General features: G+C 39.4%; 1 protein-coding gene across 2 annotated transcripts in view; it reads right to left on the reverse strand.

The window, feature by feature from the left end:
- Window positions 1-1,665: 1,665 nt before the first annotated feature.
- The window catches only part of MYLK3 (myosin light chain kinase 3), a 44,673-nt gene continuing 28,959 nt past the window's right edge, over window positions 1,666-17,379 (reverse strand). For both annotated transcript variants that reach the window (XM_019456047.2, XM_019456046.2), the window contains exons 9-13: window positions 10,884-10,954; window positions 6,288-6,416; window positions 4,935-5,087; window positions 3,854-3,986; window positions 1,666-2,577 (exon numbers count right to left, since the gene is read on the reverse strand). In XM_019456047.2, the coding sequence (XP_019311592.1) occupies window positions 2,518-2,577; window positions 3,854-3,986; window positions 4,935-5,087; window positions 6,288-6,416; window positions 10,884-10,954 (546 nt within the window). In that variant the 3' untranslated portion in view covers window positions 1,666-2,517. The remainder of the gene's footprint in view (window positions 2,578-3,853; window positions 3,987-4,934; window positions 5,088-6,287; window positions 6,417-10,883; window positions 10,955-17,379) is intronic.

Raw genomic sequence — 17,379 nt, forward strand, 5'->3', positions numbered from 1 at the left:
CCCTGAAGGAGACTCTAGGTAAAGAATAACAGCATACAGGGAGAAAAAATTAAAATTTGACAGGTAAAGGATTCTATATCTACCCCATCCGATATAGAAGCCACTAACAACATGTGGCTATTAAGCACTTAAAATATGGCTAATGCAACTATAGGACTGAATTTCTATCTTTATTTAATTTAAATTAAATGTAAAAGTGGATATCTACCAGAAAACATTTAAGGTGTTTCGAACAACTTGAGTATCTGATTATATTTTTCCATAGTAAGTTTCATGAAATCTAAATCCAAACTAAGCACATCTGATGAAAACCTAGTATCTGAATTGAAATGTATTTTAAGTGTAAAATACACTCCAGATTTTGGGGATTCTGTGTGAGAAAAAGCATAGAAAATACCTCATTAATAGTTTTTAATGTTGATTATAAATTGAAATAACATTTTTGACTTACTGTGTTAAATTATTAAAATTAATTTCACCAGGTTTTTTTAGAGGAGCTATTCAAAATTTTAAAATTATGTATATGGCTCATATATTTCTGACAGTGCTACTCTAGACCAAGGTAACTACATTTATCTGGGAAGAAGATTCATAGCACCAAGAGTCTGAAGTCCCAAAGAACTTAAGACTCACCGTACCTGACAGAACTGTAAGATAACCTCTGTGGCTCCTTCTGGAGGCTGCCCTCATAAAACCTTTCCACAGAATAACTCTTGATTTAAAATAAGGTATTTTACCAAATCACTGTATTCTCCTACAAAAGGGAGGTTTCCAGCAGCCATCTCTTCTGATGTTCATTCACTAGGCCAGCTTGGCAGGCCTAGATATGCTGGTACTGAAAATCTTAGTTCCTGACAAGAGTTAGCCTTCCAAGGAAAGTTACAATTTGAGAACTGCAGCAGCAGGTTTCACCTCACCTCTTTCTGCCTTCCTCCCCACACCCGTTTCCTCTGCCAAAAACTGGTAAAGGGGGGTTCTTCATTTGGACAAAAATCCTGAAAGCATGTGAAACTGTTGCATGGCTAATTAAAAATTAAAGTAAGTACTCCTGGGGCTCTTGAGTGGCTCAGTCAGTTGAGCCTACAACTCTTGATTTCGGCTCAGGTCATGATCATAGGGTCACGGGATTGAGCCCCGCATCAGGCTCCACACTGAACATGGAGCCTGCCTGAGATTCCTTCCATCCCTCCCTCTGCCCCTCTCCTGTGCTTGTGCTATCTCTCTTTCAAAAATTAAAAAATAAAAATAAATAAATAAAAGTAACTACTCCTATTAAAACTGCTGACCCGAGGGGCACTTGGGTGGCTCAGTCATTTGCACATCTGACTCTTGGTTTGGCTCAAATCATGATCTCACAGTTCGTGAGTTCAAGCCCTGCGTAGGGCTCTGTGCTGGTGGCATGGAGCCTGCTTGGGATTCTCTCGCTCTCTTTCTGCCCCTCCAAGGCACTCTCTCTCTCTCTCACTCTCTCTCTCTCTCAAAATAAATACATAAACTTAAAAAGAAAAAAACAGAACAAAAACTGCTGACTTGAGAAGTTCATGGGAATAGCACAAAAATCAGGTTATAAGTGAGGAAATTAAAAGCATTCTTTACTTTCAAATAATAAAGTACTTCTTGTTAATCATTTTATAAGTTAGTTAAATGACAACATTAAAAGTGGTATATCCATAAAGCAGTAGAACAGCAGTTTATTGTCTCATGATGTATCATTCTGTGTTTCTCTCAGAAGACTGAAAATCATTTTACACTCTTATATCTCTTTTACATATTGCATATCAGTGTCCAGACTTCCTAGACCATAAATCCATAACTGAGGAAGGGAGTTCAGAAGTGAGACTACCAGTGCCAGAATAGGACCACTTAGGAGAGGGTGGAGATGTGTATGGATTTAAAAAGCACATTCAAAATGATCATTGTTCTGATTTAGCCATGACAGGTGATATGGTATATTTTGAAGTTTCAAAGAATATTAAAGGATGCATGGTTTGATTCCCAAAACAGAGCACAAGTTAAAACAAATTTGAGGATCACTACCCCTAAATCTACATTGCTTTCCACAAGAACAGGGTAGTACAATAAAATGTCAGCTCACACTTGAGCAAATCAAAATTCTAGGAATTCTTTGTACTGGAGGAGATAATGCTGCATAACATACCCCTGTGTAACAGTCTACTGAGTTCTCTAATCAGATAAGCTTAGACTTTAAATTTGACATATACAAAGTAGAAGCTTTCCTACCTACCTAAAGCATGCCTACACTTATCACCAAAAGTAGGTGTACTTGAGAAGTAAACACAGCATTTCAACTTAGTATGATCTTACAAGGCAGAAAAAAAAGGTCGGGTCACTTTTCTTACAGCCACTTTTCACCTACAAGGAAGGCAACAGCCATAACCTTTCTTTACAAAAAAGATGAAATCAATATCATTACAAGACTGGATTATTAAAAATCTTGAGTCTCACTTCACCACCAGTCCATAACTTCTGGGCCCATGGGAGCAGCCGAGTTGAGAATTAGGGACAAGTTGGAAATTTCCTTAGCCTGTTGGCAGCAGTCACCACGTAGAAATGTTTCTTGGTGTTAAAGAGGGGGAGAAAAGGATAAAAAGTATATTTTTAGACCAATTGTTTTAAGAAGAAATAAAAGGACTTAAACAAGTTTAGCCACTTGGGTTTGTTCAAAACTGAGAATCTAATGGGGAAAACAAGTTGGTGGCAAAATTCCAGTAGAACAGCCCCATGACTCTGGAGCATTTGGGAGCAAGTTATGAAGTGAGAAAATATACCCTCTTCTTGTGAAAAATGGAGCCCACTGGAATGGGATTTTTCAAATTGTGATTCAAAATTCACCAGTGAACTGGAGAGTGTGATGCTAAGTGAAATAAGCCATACAGAGAAAGACAGATACCATATGTTTTCACTCTTATGTGGATCCTGAGAAACTTAACAGAAACCCATGGGGGAGGGGAAGGAAAAAAAAAAAAAGAGGTTAGAGTGGGAGAGAGCCAAAGCATAAGAGACACTTAAAAACTGAGAACAAACTGAGGGTTGATAGGGGGTGGGAGGGAGGGGAGGGGAGGTGATGGGCATTGAAGAGGGCATCTTCTGGGATGAGCACTGGGTATTGTATGGAAACCAATTTGACAATAAATTTCATATATTAAAAAAAAAACCCACCAGTGGGTCATGAAGTCAAATTGGTGGGTTATGAACAGCACTTTTTTTTAATGAAACCAAATACCATAGAACAGAAAATATCAGAGTGTATTTCACTCTGTTTAGCAAAGGCTGGATGTTTTTGTTTCATATGTGTGTGTATGTATACATATTTTTATATACTGGCTCTCTAGGTAAAGGCTTTTATTTTTGTTTTTTAGTGAGGATCTGAGTTGATAACAAAATGTTGGAAAGCCACTTTTCCTGGAAGGCAATTTTTCTTTTTATATCCATGATACCAAAGGGTTCTGTTGTAAACAAAATTATGAAGCTTTTAAAACCTAATAGGGCTTTCCCAGCCCCTCTTTCTGAAATGTGGAGGAGTCAGATCTCAAGCTTCAGGCAGTAAGTTCCAAGCACTTCCCTACTACTGTTACTGAGAACATATGCTCAAACTTTATTCTGTCCTTTCAATTGTCCATATAAGTATGATCTAAATGCCACCTTTATACCAGTTGGTTTTGGTCTGTGGCATTCTTTAATCAAGATCACAGGTTTTGATATAAGAGACTTTTTTTTCCCTCCCAAATAATCTATTTAGAATGAAAATGTAAGTTAAAACTTAGCAACATTTCTTTCAAAAGACACATTAAAAAGACAAATGTTACCTTAAAAAAACAAACAAAACAGATACCTTCCATTTCCTCTGAGCCATGTATTTCTGCAGTAATAATTGGGATTTGAGACAAACTTTGGATTTCGAAGCTTTGGCAGGCAAATTATTCAACCACTCATGTTTCAGGCACTGCGTGGCACTCATTCTGCAGCTGTGAAATCAAACAGAGGTTGAAACTTTTAGTTAGGGTTGCCTTTTCTGGTTTTCCAGAAATTGGTTCAGCTGGGTAGGAAGTGTTAATCAGTGAATCGATTAATCATTCAAGCAGATTCATGCCACAAACTAAAAAGGAACTCCTCATGTCTAAAATTCCCTTCCTTAAAAGTAAAAGAAAGTCATCAACAAAAATGTTCCCTGCCTTCTACAGAGGGAATGTATCACAGTGATTAATCACCTCCTCCAGAAAGAGCTGGGAAATTGAGGCAGGAAGTAGGAAGGCCAGGTGGGCCTGGAATTGCTCTTAAGAAGAAAAAGAACATAAGTCTTGAAAAAAGCTTGTCTCTCCTTCCAGAGAATGATGTCTTTTTTGTTCATTTGAATTAGAAATATTTTACCTCTCATAACTTTTCACAATCAGAAGAACAAAATAGTAAAGGCCAGGGAACTATGGGCTGTCTCAGAGCTCAGACTCTTGGGCCTCACCCTGGGTCATTTGCCATTATTTCTTTATGTCTGAGTCTCTGAGTATCAGAAAACTCCATGATTCAACCCATGAGTTTGATATGCCTGCTGAAAACTAAGTAGGTCTTCATTATCAACAAATGAGGTTTTCTGGCTCTTATTCTGGGGAATAACATCTGCATATCTCAACCTTTTTTCAACATTAATCTATTAAAGTGATTACTTGATAACTTACCAAGGACTAATTTATGTATGTGGTCCTTTTTAAAACTCTATCTAGATTTTATGCTCCTGTTGTTTATTTTTTTATTTCCTTCATCTCTTTCCCTGTTACCTTTTTTGTTCCAAAGCCATAGCAGACTAAGAAATCTTGGACAGAACTGGTCCAGAGAAAGCATAGCACCAGCCTGATCTTCACAGCACCCAGATGGATGGTCACCATCAGAATGGTTTCTGAATGACAAGCAATTAACAGTACCTCTTCTCTTTGACCAGCAGGCGGGAAACAAAGTCCTTGGCCTCTTCTGACAGCCCTTCAAAGGTGTCAGCGTCAAACTCCCAGCTACAGTTCACAATGAAATTCATGGTCTCTGCATCTGTTTCCCCTAGAAATGGGGATAAACCACTGAGTCTACAGAGGAGAAAAAGGACTGTCAGTATGTAGAAGCCATATCTGCCAACATGCAATGACGGGATAGAGGTCTTACAAGGTACAAGCAGCTCTAACCAGAATTCAAAAGAAAAGTACCCCTATTACTTCTCAACAGGAGATAGTCCAGTGTGTTCTGTTAGGGGAGGAAGTGGCAGGACTAAAAATTTAGAGGCATGAAGAGTATTTGAATAAATCCTCAGTCATGCTTACCTATTTTCCCCTTAGCCTGAAGCCTAAGAATAAATTGAGACCCAATCCAATGTGTCCATTTATGAAATAGATGTTAACTTAATTTAAAAATATCCTAATATGTCTCTGATACAGCCTGGTTCATTTAAATATTACTCTAGGCCTCAGGGGCCAAAGGAAAACTGGCTTCATTAGGTCCCTCTAGAGTGAGGGTAGAGAGATAGGACACTCTAACTGGCTGGCCTCGGGCCTCAGACTTCCCCCACCTGGTGAGGTACACACATACAAAGTGTGGGGACACAAGGTAGCAATTATGCCATAATGACAAATCTGGGAGCAAAGCATGACTTGATTGGACCTCTGAGGAAATAACCAAGGGAATTCACAGAGAGACAAGGATGCTTAGTCTGTGTACATATCTCCTCTCAGTCCATGCTAACTCTGCTTCCTCAGTCCATAGAAAACAGGAAGCACAGGACAGGAGGGACAAGTTAGATGATACATCAGACAGTGTTTTGCCCTGTCCATCTCCTCTCCTTACCGCTCTGGTGCACTCCAGCCCCACTTGTACTATAGCACATGCATTTCCTTGCTGGAGAGCTTCTTCTCTGGTGGAAGCTGCTTTATCCACCCAGAAGTTTCAAGGAACCAATGCTCTCAGGACCAGCTCACAAGCAATAACTGGTAAGAGTTGGTGTATAAACACCCTTACACCCTCCCCCCTCAGAATAACTGTGAGGGGCTGTTCCACGATGGATCCCAGACTTCCCCGATAGTATTCAACTCCAGTTGCCTACAGTGGTAAGTGCTCAATAACACATGCTTTACTGGTGTCTTCTCCCATCTCACTCCCTTACTCCTCTGTTGGCATTTCCTGGGAACAGCTCTCAAATAAATGACTCCACACTCAAATTTTCTCTGCTTCTAAGGATCCCAAACTAAAACAGATGGCCCCTATTCTCACTAGGAGCCAGGCTCCTGGGCACTCACAGCATGTAGGTAATGACCCCCACACTCCACATGTCTGTAGGGAAGGACACAAATTCGTAGTTGACGACTTCTGGGGCCAGGAACTCTGGAGTGCCGAAGTTCACCTTAAGCTTCTCCCGAGGCTTGTACCTGGGGACAACAGGATGCAGAGGACCATGGGAGTGAGCCCTGAGAGAATTCCTGGGACTAATTCCTGGTCAGAGCTAGACATTCCCAACCCTTCCTGTCTGCCATGTTGTCTGGACCTCACATCCCACCACGTGTGGTTTTCTGGATAATCATCATACCCCCAGGCCCCAACTTTAGACTTTCCTAAGTCACTAGGGAGAATCAGAAAACCATAGTCCTCTTCCTCCTAGCAGTTACAATGTCAAAAGGAGAGAAGATCAGTGTATCTTATTTGGCATGCAACCACATGAGCAAACACAAACAAATTGGATAGCAGCTCTCTGTGGAGGTCCATCTGGTAGTGTGACCATTATTGTTGGAGAGATGACAGTAAGAATTAGAAAAAGCAAATATGTTCAATATCACAAATCATCAGGAAAATGCAAATCAAAACCACAATGAGATACCACTGCACATCATTGCTACTATAAAACAACCAAACAAACAAAAGATCAGAAAATAGCAAGAGTTGGCTAGGGTGTGGGGAAGTTAGAACCCTTGCTGGTGGGAATGTAAAATAGTGCAGTTGCTGTGGAGAACAGTATGGCAGTTCCTCAAAAAATTAAAAGTAGAACTACCATATGATCCAGCAATCTCACTTCTGGGTATATATCCAAAAAAATTGAAAGCAGAATCATGAGGAGATATTTATATACCTGTGTTCATAGCAGCATTATTCACAATAGCCAAATGGAGGAAGTAACCCAAGTAAGTGTCTATCAATGGATGACTGCATAAGTAAAATGTGGTAGATAAAAATACATAATAATAATGTGGTAGGTAATAATATAGTGGAATATTATTCATTCTTAAAATGCAAGGCTATTCTGACACATGCTACAACATGGGTGAACCTCCAGGACATTATGCTAAGTGAAAGAAGTCATTTGCAAAAAAACCAAATACTATATAGTTCCACTTAGGTATGGTACCAAAAGTGGTCAAATTCAGAAACAGAGGACTTTTTAATTAATGGTGTGTTTTGACAACTGTTTACAGGTTCCTTGTCATGAGCTGCTGTGAGTTAGGTCCAGAATATCATGCACCACCCCCCACCACCACTGGTGATTCACACTAGTGTGGATGAGAATAAATGATTGTTTTAAGCCTCTGCAGTTTTGAATCATTTGTTAAACAGCAGTACTGTGGCAGTAACTAAGCCTAAATGTCAAAATATCCACCAAGACCCCCTCGCCAAATTCCTAGCATAAGGCCCTCTGTGACCATAGGGTCACCTATGAAGTTGCAGCGTCACAAGGTTTGGGGTGGGCATCTTCTTTCCCTGCCAAAAGATCTGATGAAATAGGCTTGGATTCCAGTCTGAGCATTGGAGCAACATTCTGGAGACCAAGAGTAAACTTCCCATCCTGTCCCTATCCTTGACCCTTGACATGACCCTACTTAGACCCACCAATGGCTCTCACTGCCCAACCTGGGGTAATGTTGGTCCCTCTTGCTGGATGTCACAGCCTCTGAACATCCGTATGTGCCCCCTACATGACCATAACCCCACTGACAATCTCAGTACCTTCTAATAGCTCCACCCAGAAATACAACTTTACTTTCGATGGTTTGTATTACAGGAAAAAATTGGCTTTTCCTCCCTCTTTATAAACATTTAATTCCTGTGACATATAAAATATGCTCCACCTGCACATTCCCCCACAGATTGTTCCTGCTTCCGAGGAAGCAGGCCAATTTGGCAAAACCCAATTTGCCAAATGATCCTTTCACCCAATGGCCAGTTTGCTGGACTGTTGAGGATGTTTTCGATGTTTTCCTTTTGCCTCACAGCCAGAGCCTGTGACTCTGTCAGCACAGCTCTGCTGAGTGCGGTTTCCTGAGTACCACGTGTTCCAGACACCTGCACTTCCCCAGTGCCCAGCAGTTTTATGTGGGTGGCCTTCTCTTAAATGTGGCTCTGCATGTTTATTTTCTTGAACTTGCCCTCTGCCTCTGGTTCATCAGCAAAAATTATTGTCATCAATGCCTTTGACCATGTTAATGAATTTATCAGACAGTTTGGGATGGATGACTCAGATTTTGACTAACTGATGTTTGGTAAGTTGACCTACAGCCTTTTTCACCTCTCCAGCAGGCAACACTCAGTGGCCTATAGTATAATGTTCCAGCTTCTTAGCCATGACATTCAGGACTCCCTATTAATGCCCTCATCTTCACTATATCTCCCTCCCCCATCCCCACCCCAGCTCCTACCTTCCCTGAGAAAGCCTGCACATGTGCAGTGTACATCCTATACTGACACCACCCCAGCCCCTCACCCTCCCATCCCCCCCAACCACCCTCACCCTCACCCCCAACACGCTCCAGTGTTGTGCTGGAGCCACTTCTCATGGGTGCATGAGAGTCAATTGTGTACATCTCCTCCCAACTCTGTATTCAGTGATGTCATGTTAGTAGTTTGAAGTCAGCCAAAATTAGCAAAGGTTACAAATCAAACCCCATTCCCATCCCGCCCACCCCTACAACTGATTGTTAAACATTTACCAGTATTCTACTGCCCACAGATAACAACACCTTGTCCATCGCTCCTTTTTAGCTGCTCAGAGAAGCCTTCCCAGAACCCAGGAGCCTCAGCTGGTTAATTTTTGCTCTGAATTCACAGTTTGTCACTGTAAATACTCATTTGGCAATTGGACATCTGGCATTTGTGAGGGTACTACATACACATCTGGGAGGGTATACATTCCTGATGAAGACAATATTGCCCCAAGGGGGTGAACACCGGTTCTTGGAAGGGCAAAAAGTCTTAGCTATTACCATGGTTTCTGGATTTCCAAAGGGCCACAGAACATAAAAAGATACAAAGGACAATTGTAGCATTAAATTTCATGAGGAGGGGCCTGGCGATTAGGAGAGAAATGTCTAAAAAGTCCCTTTGGAAGCCAGGCAGTGATAATAAAAAATAGATTCAGAGACATTGCTCTAGTGTATAAGACACACAAGTGTATAGGATGCATCCCAACTTTATAAGACATTATTTGCAAAAATATTAAACAATTATTTACATTATGAATTGAATGTGATTTTGAAGCATTTGGGTTGGGGGATTTGGCACTGTTCATGAAAAGCAGTACTGTACGTTTGGTACAGTAGGACGATATGAACTTCCCTCTACTGTTACTCTCATGACATTACCTGTGGCCTCCCATCCATCATGGGGGCACTGAAAATGCATCTTTGACCCCTGAAAAGAGGTAAATTTACCACTTGACCCAGGAAGATTGCCACTATGGTTTTGAATGCTATTTGTGGGAGGCAGGTCTGGACATCAGAGGCTGAGCTCAGGCAAGTGGCTGTCTCCACTGGGACAAGGTTTTGCTTTCTTCCCCTTGTGGATGGAGCGGAAGATACCATTAGGCCTATAAAATGGCAAAAACAACTTCTTTGTGGAAAATGACCATCAGGGTGAGAGAAATTTTAAAGAGTTTAAATTTAAAGAAAATTCAGCTGTGGTGTGAAGACCTACCTAGAAAATATGTGATTCCCAGAGAAATGTCATTCTTGGTGGAAATAGAATTCTGGAGGAGTCTTGGAGGATGGGCATACAACTGTTGCCATGTTTGTAGACTATGGATGCTTGAAGGTTTGGGGGACATTCCCTCCCCAATATGAAGGGTCTGTTACTACCATTGCTAAAAACCTGCACCACTGGGTGTGCGTGCCAGGGACCAGAACCCTGCAGAGGCACGGCATTCATCATACATTGGTCTGGACAGGTTTGTAAAACTATGGACATACTGTCCTTCACCAGGGTTTGGGCATTTTAAGGGACTTTAAGATATTTTTTAAATTATATATGATGTTTATGTACTCAAACTTGAGAACCTAACCACCTTCATAGGATGGGTCTGCACTCTCTATGTATTATTTCATTTAACCTTCCTAACTGCCCGTGTCAGCAAGTATTTCATGTTATCATCACTTTACCAAGATTTAACCAGTCTTGAGTGGCCCCAAACCACATACCCCAACATCACCCTACACTGTTACATATGCACCTTCCTATTTAAACCACTCACTTCCTGACAGGGAAGGTGCTAGATCCCTCACATAGCTCAGCACATCTTGGCCCCAGGCCTGGGGGATGAATAGAACTGATCTGAGGACACCCACCCAGTGGCACTCCTTGAACCGTCCCACCCTCTCTGCTCACACTGGGGTTTGAAGTACAATTAATCCCACAGCCTTTTAAGGAGAAGCAGAGTCATGCAAAGTCTGCATGAAGCCACCCCTGGGGTAGTAACAAGGCCTATCTGTACAACTGAAGGCCACCAGCCTCTCAGTGAAAAAGTTTTCTGTGTCAGTCCCAAAACTCAAAAATTATCTGAACTGTAACCATATCCAAGAGAGCCACAAGCAGTTCCCAAGGAGTTCTGTCAAAGTGCCAAACCACAACCCCCTTACCTTCTGGCCAGCCCAAAGTCAATGATCTTAATTTGATGTCCTGTCTGATTGACACACAGTATGTTCTCCGGCTGGAAAAGAAACAGATGTCTGCTTAGCTCAGCCAACAGCTAAGAAGGTGTCAACTCCCATGCTTATGTCAACAGACCTCAGTTTCCCAGCCTCCAAGACAATAAATGGCCTAGGGCAGCCCTACAGGGATATATAGATCATGAAAACAAAGTGGGCTGGTGTGAGACACTAAAGAACTGTGTAGACTGTGGAGAACTGGTGGCCTCCTGCCCTGTGAAAAGCAGCTCCAGCCACCAGTCACAATGAAGGAACACAGGCCCAGTTGCCAAACTTCCCCAGTCCTCAAGAGAAGCCAGAATACATATTTTTATGTGAAAAATCCATGATTTTAAATACTGACAACTCAAATTTAAACATATACCCAAGTGCAGGTGTCAAACAGAACACTTCTGTGATGCAGACTTGACCCACAAGCTGCTTGTGTTGAGACTGTTGGATCAGGGTCATGGTTTCAAAGCCTAGCTGCACATTATAATTATCAGAGGATCCCTCAAAAGTCCCAGTGTCCAGGCCCCAACCCCAACCAATTACATCAGAATCTCAGGGGTAGGAACCAAAGCTTCAGAATTCCAGTCAAGGAGATCAGAGCTGCTCAATGTCAGTCAGTCTGCCATGTTATGGTGACAGCTGTGACCCACAGGGTAGAGATGGTGGTCTTGGGATGCTTCTCCTCTTAAGTCCTTCAGATCAGCTCTGAGGCCTGGAATGATGCTTGCTGCTTATGCAAAACAAATTTGGATGGGGTAGGGTGGTGTACACACATGGGGTGTACGGTAGAAATGCCCTGAAGACCCAAGGCCCAGTGCCTGAGGCCAAGGGGTCTTTTATCTGGGTCTGTGGCCTTAGGTGAGTCTGCTCCCATTCCTGAAACCTCAGTGTCTCCATCAGTAAAATGGGAATAATAACCACTTCCTGCTTTCCTCCTGGGAAGGTATGAGGATTGAATCACATAATATGCATGAAAACACTGTACAGATTCCAAAGCAAATGTCAGGTACTATTTCTCTCAACAGAAGGTTTTATTGGTGCAATGGAATTAGGCAATGAATGCCTCAGATAGGAGCAGGAGATTTAAAGTCTCCATGTCTTCCTCATGAGGTCTGGAAAAACACTGTCCGATAGAAATATAATGTGAGCTACATTTATAATTTAAAATTTTTCCAGCAGCCACATTAAAAAATTAAAATTAAATAAGTGAACTTAATATTTATAGCAGCATTATTGGAGTATAAATAATAAATATAAATAATAATGATGATATCATAAAATTCACCATTTTTAAAGTGTAAAATTCCCTGGGTTTTAGTACATTCACAGAGTTATGTAATAATCCTTACTATCCAACTTTAGAACATTTTTATCACATCAAAAAAAAAAAAAAAAACCTCATACCCATCTGCAGTCACTCTCCATCTCCCTCACCCCTAAATCTTGGCAAGAACTAACATGTTTTCTGTTTCTGTGGTTTTGCCTATTCTGGACATTTCATATAAATGACCATACAAATGCTGGCCTTTTACATCTGTCTTCTTTCACTCAGCATAATGTCCTCAAGGTTCATCCATGTTGTAGTATGTATCAGTACCTCATTCTTTTTCATAGCTGAATAATATTCCATTGTATGGATGTACCATATTTGTGTATCTATTCATCTGATAGTGAATATTCAAGCTGCTTTCACTTTGGAACTATAATGCATAATGCTGCTAAGAACATTTATGTACAAGTTTTGGTGTCAACTTATGTTTTCAGTTCTCTTGAATACATACCTAGAGTTAAAATGACTAGGTCATATGGTGATGCTACATTTAACATTTTAAAAACTGCCGAACCGTTTTCTAAAGTGGATGCACAATTTTACAATCCTACCAGCAATGTATGAGAGTTCTAATTTCTCCACATCATAGCCAACACTTCTTATTGTCTGTCACTTTTTTTTTTATTTTAGCTGGTCTAATGAATATAACATAGTATCTCACTGCAATTTTGATTTGTGTTTCTCTAGTGACTGATGATGTTGAGAACTTTTCATGTGCTTATTGCCCATTTGCATATCTTTATTGGATAAATGTCTGTTCAAATCCTGTGCCCATTTTAATTTGTCTTTTAATTATTGGTGTGTAAGAGTTCTTTATATATTATAGATATAAGTCCCTTATCAAATCTATTGTTTGGAAATATTTCTCTCATTGTATGGGCTGTCATTTCACTTTCATGATATCATTTGGAGCATAAAGGTTTTTAATTTTGATAAAGTCTAATTTATCTTTCTTTTCTAGCTTTTTCTTTTGAGTCATATCTAAGAAATCATCACCTAATAATCTGAGGTCACAAAGATTTACTCCTAGGTGTTCTTCTAAGAATTTTATAAGTTTAGGTCTTACATTTAAGTCTGCAATCTATTTTGAGTTAGTTTTTGTTTACAATATGAGTGTATTCTTTTGCATATGGATACCAAGCATGGGATCGTAGCACCATCTGTTGAAAAGATTATTCTTTCCCCGTTGAATTGTCATGACACAGTTATCAAAAAATCAATTGACCAAATATATAAAGGTTTGGTTTTGAACTCTCAGTTGTATGCCATTGGGTTATCTATTCATCTTTATACACATAACTCATTGTTTTGATTTCTGTGGCTTAGCTGTAAATTTTGAAATTGGGAAATGTGTATCCTCCAGCTTGCTTTTCTTTTTCAAGATTGTTTTTGCTATTCTGCATTCCTTGAATTTCCATCTCAGTTTTAGGATCAGTTCATTGATTTCTGCAAAGAAGCCAGCTGCAATTTTGACAGAGATTGTGTTCAATCTATAGATCAATTTGGAGAGTATTGTCATCTTCACAATATTGTCTTTCAACCCATGACCATGGGATGTCTTTCATTTATTAGGTCTTCTTTAAATTCTTTTAATAATGTTCTGTGGTTTTAAGAAAATAAATCTTGCACTTCACCTGTTAAATTTAGTCCTAACTATTTTATTTGATTATATATTACAGTAGTCCCTCTTATTCACGGAGGATACATTCTAAGACCCCCCCATGGATGCCTGAGACCACAGATAGTACCAAACCTTATATATGCTATGTTCCTTCCTATATATACATATCTATGATACAATTTAACTTATAAATTAGGCACAGTAAGATAAAAACAACTAATAATAAAACAGAACAATTATAAAAATACTACTGGGGCACCTGGGTGGCTCAGTCAGTTGAGCGTCTGACTTCGGCTCAGGTCATGATCTCGCAGTCTGTGAGTTCGAGCCCCACGTTGGACTCTGTGCTGGAGCTCAGAGCCTGGAGCCTGCTTCAGATTCTGGGTCTCCCTCTCTCTCTGCCCCTCCCCCGCTCATGCTCTGTCTCTCTCTCTCTGTCAAAAATAAATAAACATTTAAAAAATTTTAATTAAAAAAATAAAAAATAAATAAAAATGTACTGCTAATAAAAATTATGTGAATGTGCCCCCCCCTCAAACTATCTTATTGCACTATACTCAGCCTTCTTCTTGGAATGAAGTGAGACGATAAAATGCCTATGTGATGACAAGAAGTGAGGTGAATGACATAGGCATTATGATGCAGTGTTAGGCAGCTATTGACCTTCTAACTGTATGTCAGAAGGAGGATCATCTGCTTCTGAACTGTGGTCAACCATAGGTGACTGAAACCATGGGATATGAAACCAGGGATAAGGGGAGGACTACTGTATTGTAAATGGAATCTTTTTCTTAATTTTATTTACAGATTATTGATTGCTAGTATATAGAAATACAATTGATATTTATACATTTGTCTTATATCCTTTAACTTTGCTGAACCTGCGTATTTGTTCTAATAGTTTCCCTCTACCCTTCTTAGGATTTTCTATACACAAGATCATGTCATCTGTGAATAGAGACAGTTTTGTTTCTGCCTTTCCAATCGGGATGCTTTCTACCTCTTTTCTTGCCTAATTGTCCTGGTAAGAACCTCAAGTACAATGTTTAATAGCAGCGGCAAGAACAGACATCCTTGTCTTGTACCTGATCTTAAGGGGAAAGCATACAACCTTTTACCATTAAGTATAATATTAGCTGTGGGTTTTCCATAGATGGCCTTTATCAAGCTGAGAAAGTTCCCTTCTATACCTAGTTCATTCAGTGTTTTCATCATGAAAAGTTGTCTGGTTTTTGTTAAGTCTTTTTCTACATCTATTGAAATGATCATGTGGTTTTGTCCTATATTCTATTGGTGTGGCATATTACATTGATTACTTTCATATGTTAAGCCAACCTTGCATTCTTAGGATAAATCCCACTTTGTCATGTGTACAATCCTTTTTATATGTTGTTGTATTCAGTTTGCTAATATATTACTGATGATTTTTGCGTATATATTCATAAGGGATATTGGTCTATAGTTTTTTTGTGTGTGTGATATCTTTGTCCAGTTTGGTTTCAAGATGAGACTGGCCTCATAAAATGAGTTAGGAAGTGTTCCCTTATCTTCTATTTTTTGGAAGAGTTTGTGAAGAACTGGTATTAATTCTTCTTTAAATTAGATCTTCTTTAGGGACACCTGGGTGGCTCAGTCTGTTAAGTGTCCTACTTCAGCTCAGGTCATGATCTCACAGTCTATGAGTTCAAGCCCCGTGTCGGGCTCTGTGCTGATAGCCTAGAGCCTGCTTCAGATTCTGTTTCTCCCTCCCTCTCTGCCCTTCCCTGCTTATACTCTCTCTCTCTCTTTCTCTCTCTCTCTCTCTCTCTGTCTCTCTCTCAAATGAACATTTAGAAAAACACATAAATTAGATCTGCTTTAAATTGGTAGAATTAAATTGGGCCTAGGCTCTTCTTTGTGGGTGATTTTTTATATTAATTCCATCTCTTTACTTGTTACAGGTTGATTCAGATTTTCTATTTTTTTCAGTTTTCAGTAGTTTGTGTCTTCCTAGGATTTGTTCCATTTTATCTAACTTGCTGGCATACAATTTTTGACATTATTGCTTTATAATCCTTCTTTCTTTCTAGTTTTCATCACTACAGCTACTAGTGATGTCCCTCTTTCAATCCTGATTTTAGTAATTTATTTTCTCCTTTTGTCTTGGCCAATATAGCTAAAGATTTAACAATTTATTGATCTTTTCAAAGAGTCAGCTCTTGGTTTCATTGATTTTCTCTATTGGTTTTTGTTTATTTACTTATTTAGAGAGAGAGAGAGAGAGCATGTAAGCAGGGGAGAAGCAGAAAGAGAAGGAAAGAGAGAATCCCAAGCAGGCTCCACCCTGTCAGCATGGAGCCCAATGCTGGGCTCTATCTCACTAACTTGAGATCAGGACCTGAGCCAAAATCAAGTGTTGGATGCTTAACTGATTGAGCCACCCAGGTGCCCCTGATTTTCTCCTTTGTTGTTTTTTCTTTTTTTAATTTACATCCAAATTAGTTAGCATATAGTGCAACAATGATTTCAGGAGTAGATTCCTTAATGCCCCTTACCCATTTAGCCCACCCCCCCATCCCTTCTCTGTTGTTTATCTATTCTCTGTTTCATTCATTTCTGCTCTAATCTTTAGTATTTCCTTTCTTCTGCTTGCTTTGAGTGTAACTTGCCTTCTTTTTCTAGTTTCTTAAGGTAGGATGTTAAATTATTGATTTGAGGTGATATCCATATTTGCAGGTACAAATTTCCTCCTGATTTAGATGCATCCTAGTATGTTCTAGTTCTAGTATGTTGTGTTCTCATTTTCATTCATCTTAAAATATTTTCTAAAACTCAACTTCAATAATATATTTTATTTAATGCAGTATGTCCAATATTTCATCATTTTGATAGGTTATCAATATGAAAAATATTAATGAGATAATTTTCATTCTTTTTTCATATTAAGACTTAGAAATCTAATGTGTATTTTATATTTACAGCACATTTCAATTCAGATACTAAATTTTCATCGGAAATATTTTAGATATATTTAGATTTCATGAATTAATTGTATTGAAATTTCATAAAATTTATAGGTGAAAAGGAAATTCACATAGTGAAGTCATCCCAAATATACTTAAAAGTTTACCAATAACTAAACTGACAGTTTTTAAATTTAAATAAATCAAAAATAATAAAATTTAAAATTCAGTTCCTCAGTCACACTAGCCACATTCCAAGTATTTAATAGCCACATGTTGGCTTATGGCTATTGTATGGGACAGCAGCTCTGGGGCTTTTTCTCCATGCTTTAATCCATGCAACACCCCTAAGAGGAAGATACTCTTATTCCCCATTTTGCAACTGATGAGCTTATGCAAGATCAATCAATATGATCAAGGAACTTAGGCAAGATCTTTTGGCCACGAAGGGACTGAACCAACACAAGCCCTACTCTTGGCTGGGAAATGGGCCTTTGCAATAATCAACTCCTGCTGCAGAGACACAGGGTTGCCCCAACGGCA

The sequence above is a fragment of the Panthera pardus genome, unplaced genomic scaffold (assembly GCF_024362965.1).
Source record: "Panthera pardus isolate Hobbes unplaced genomic scaffold, ASM2436296v1 HiC_scaffold_18, whole genome shotgun sequence".
Classification (NCBI taxonomy): domain Eukaryota; kingdom Metazoa; phylum Chordata; class Mammalia; order Carnivora; family Felidae; genus Panthera; species Panthera pardus.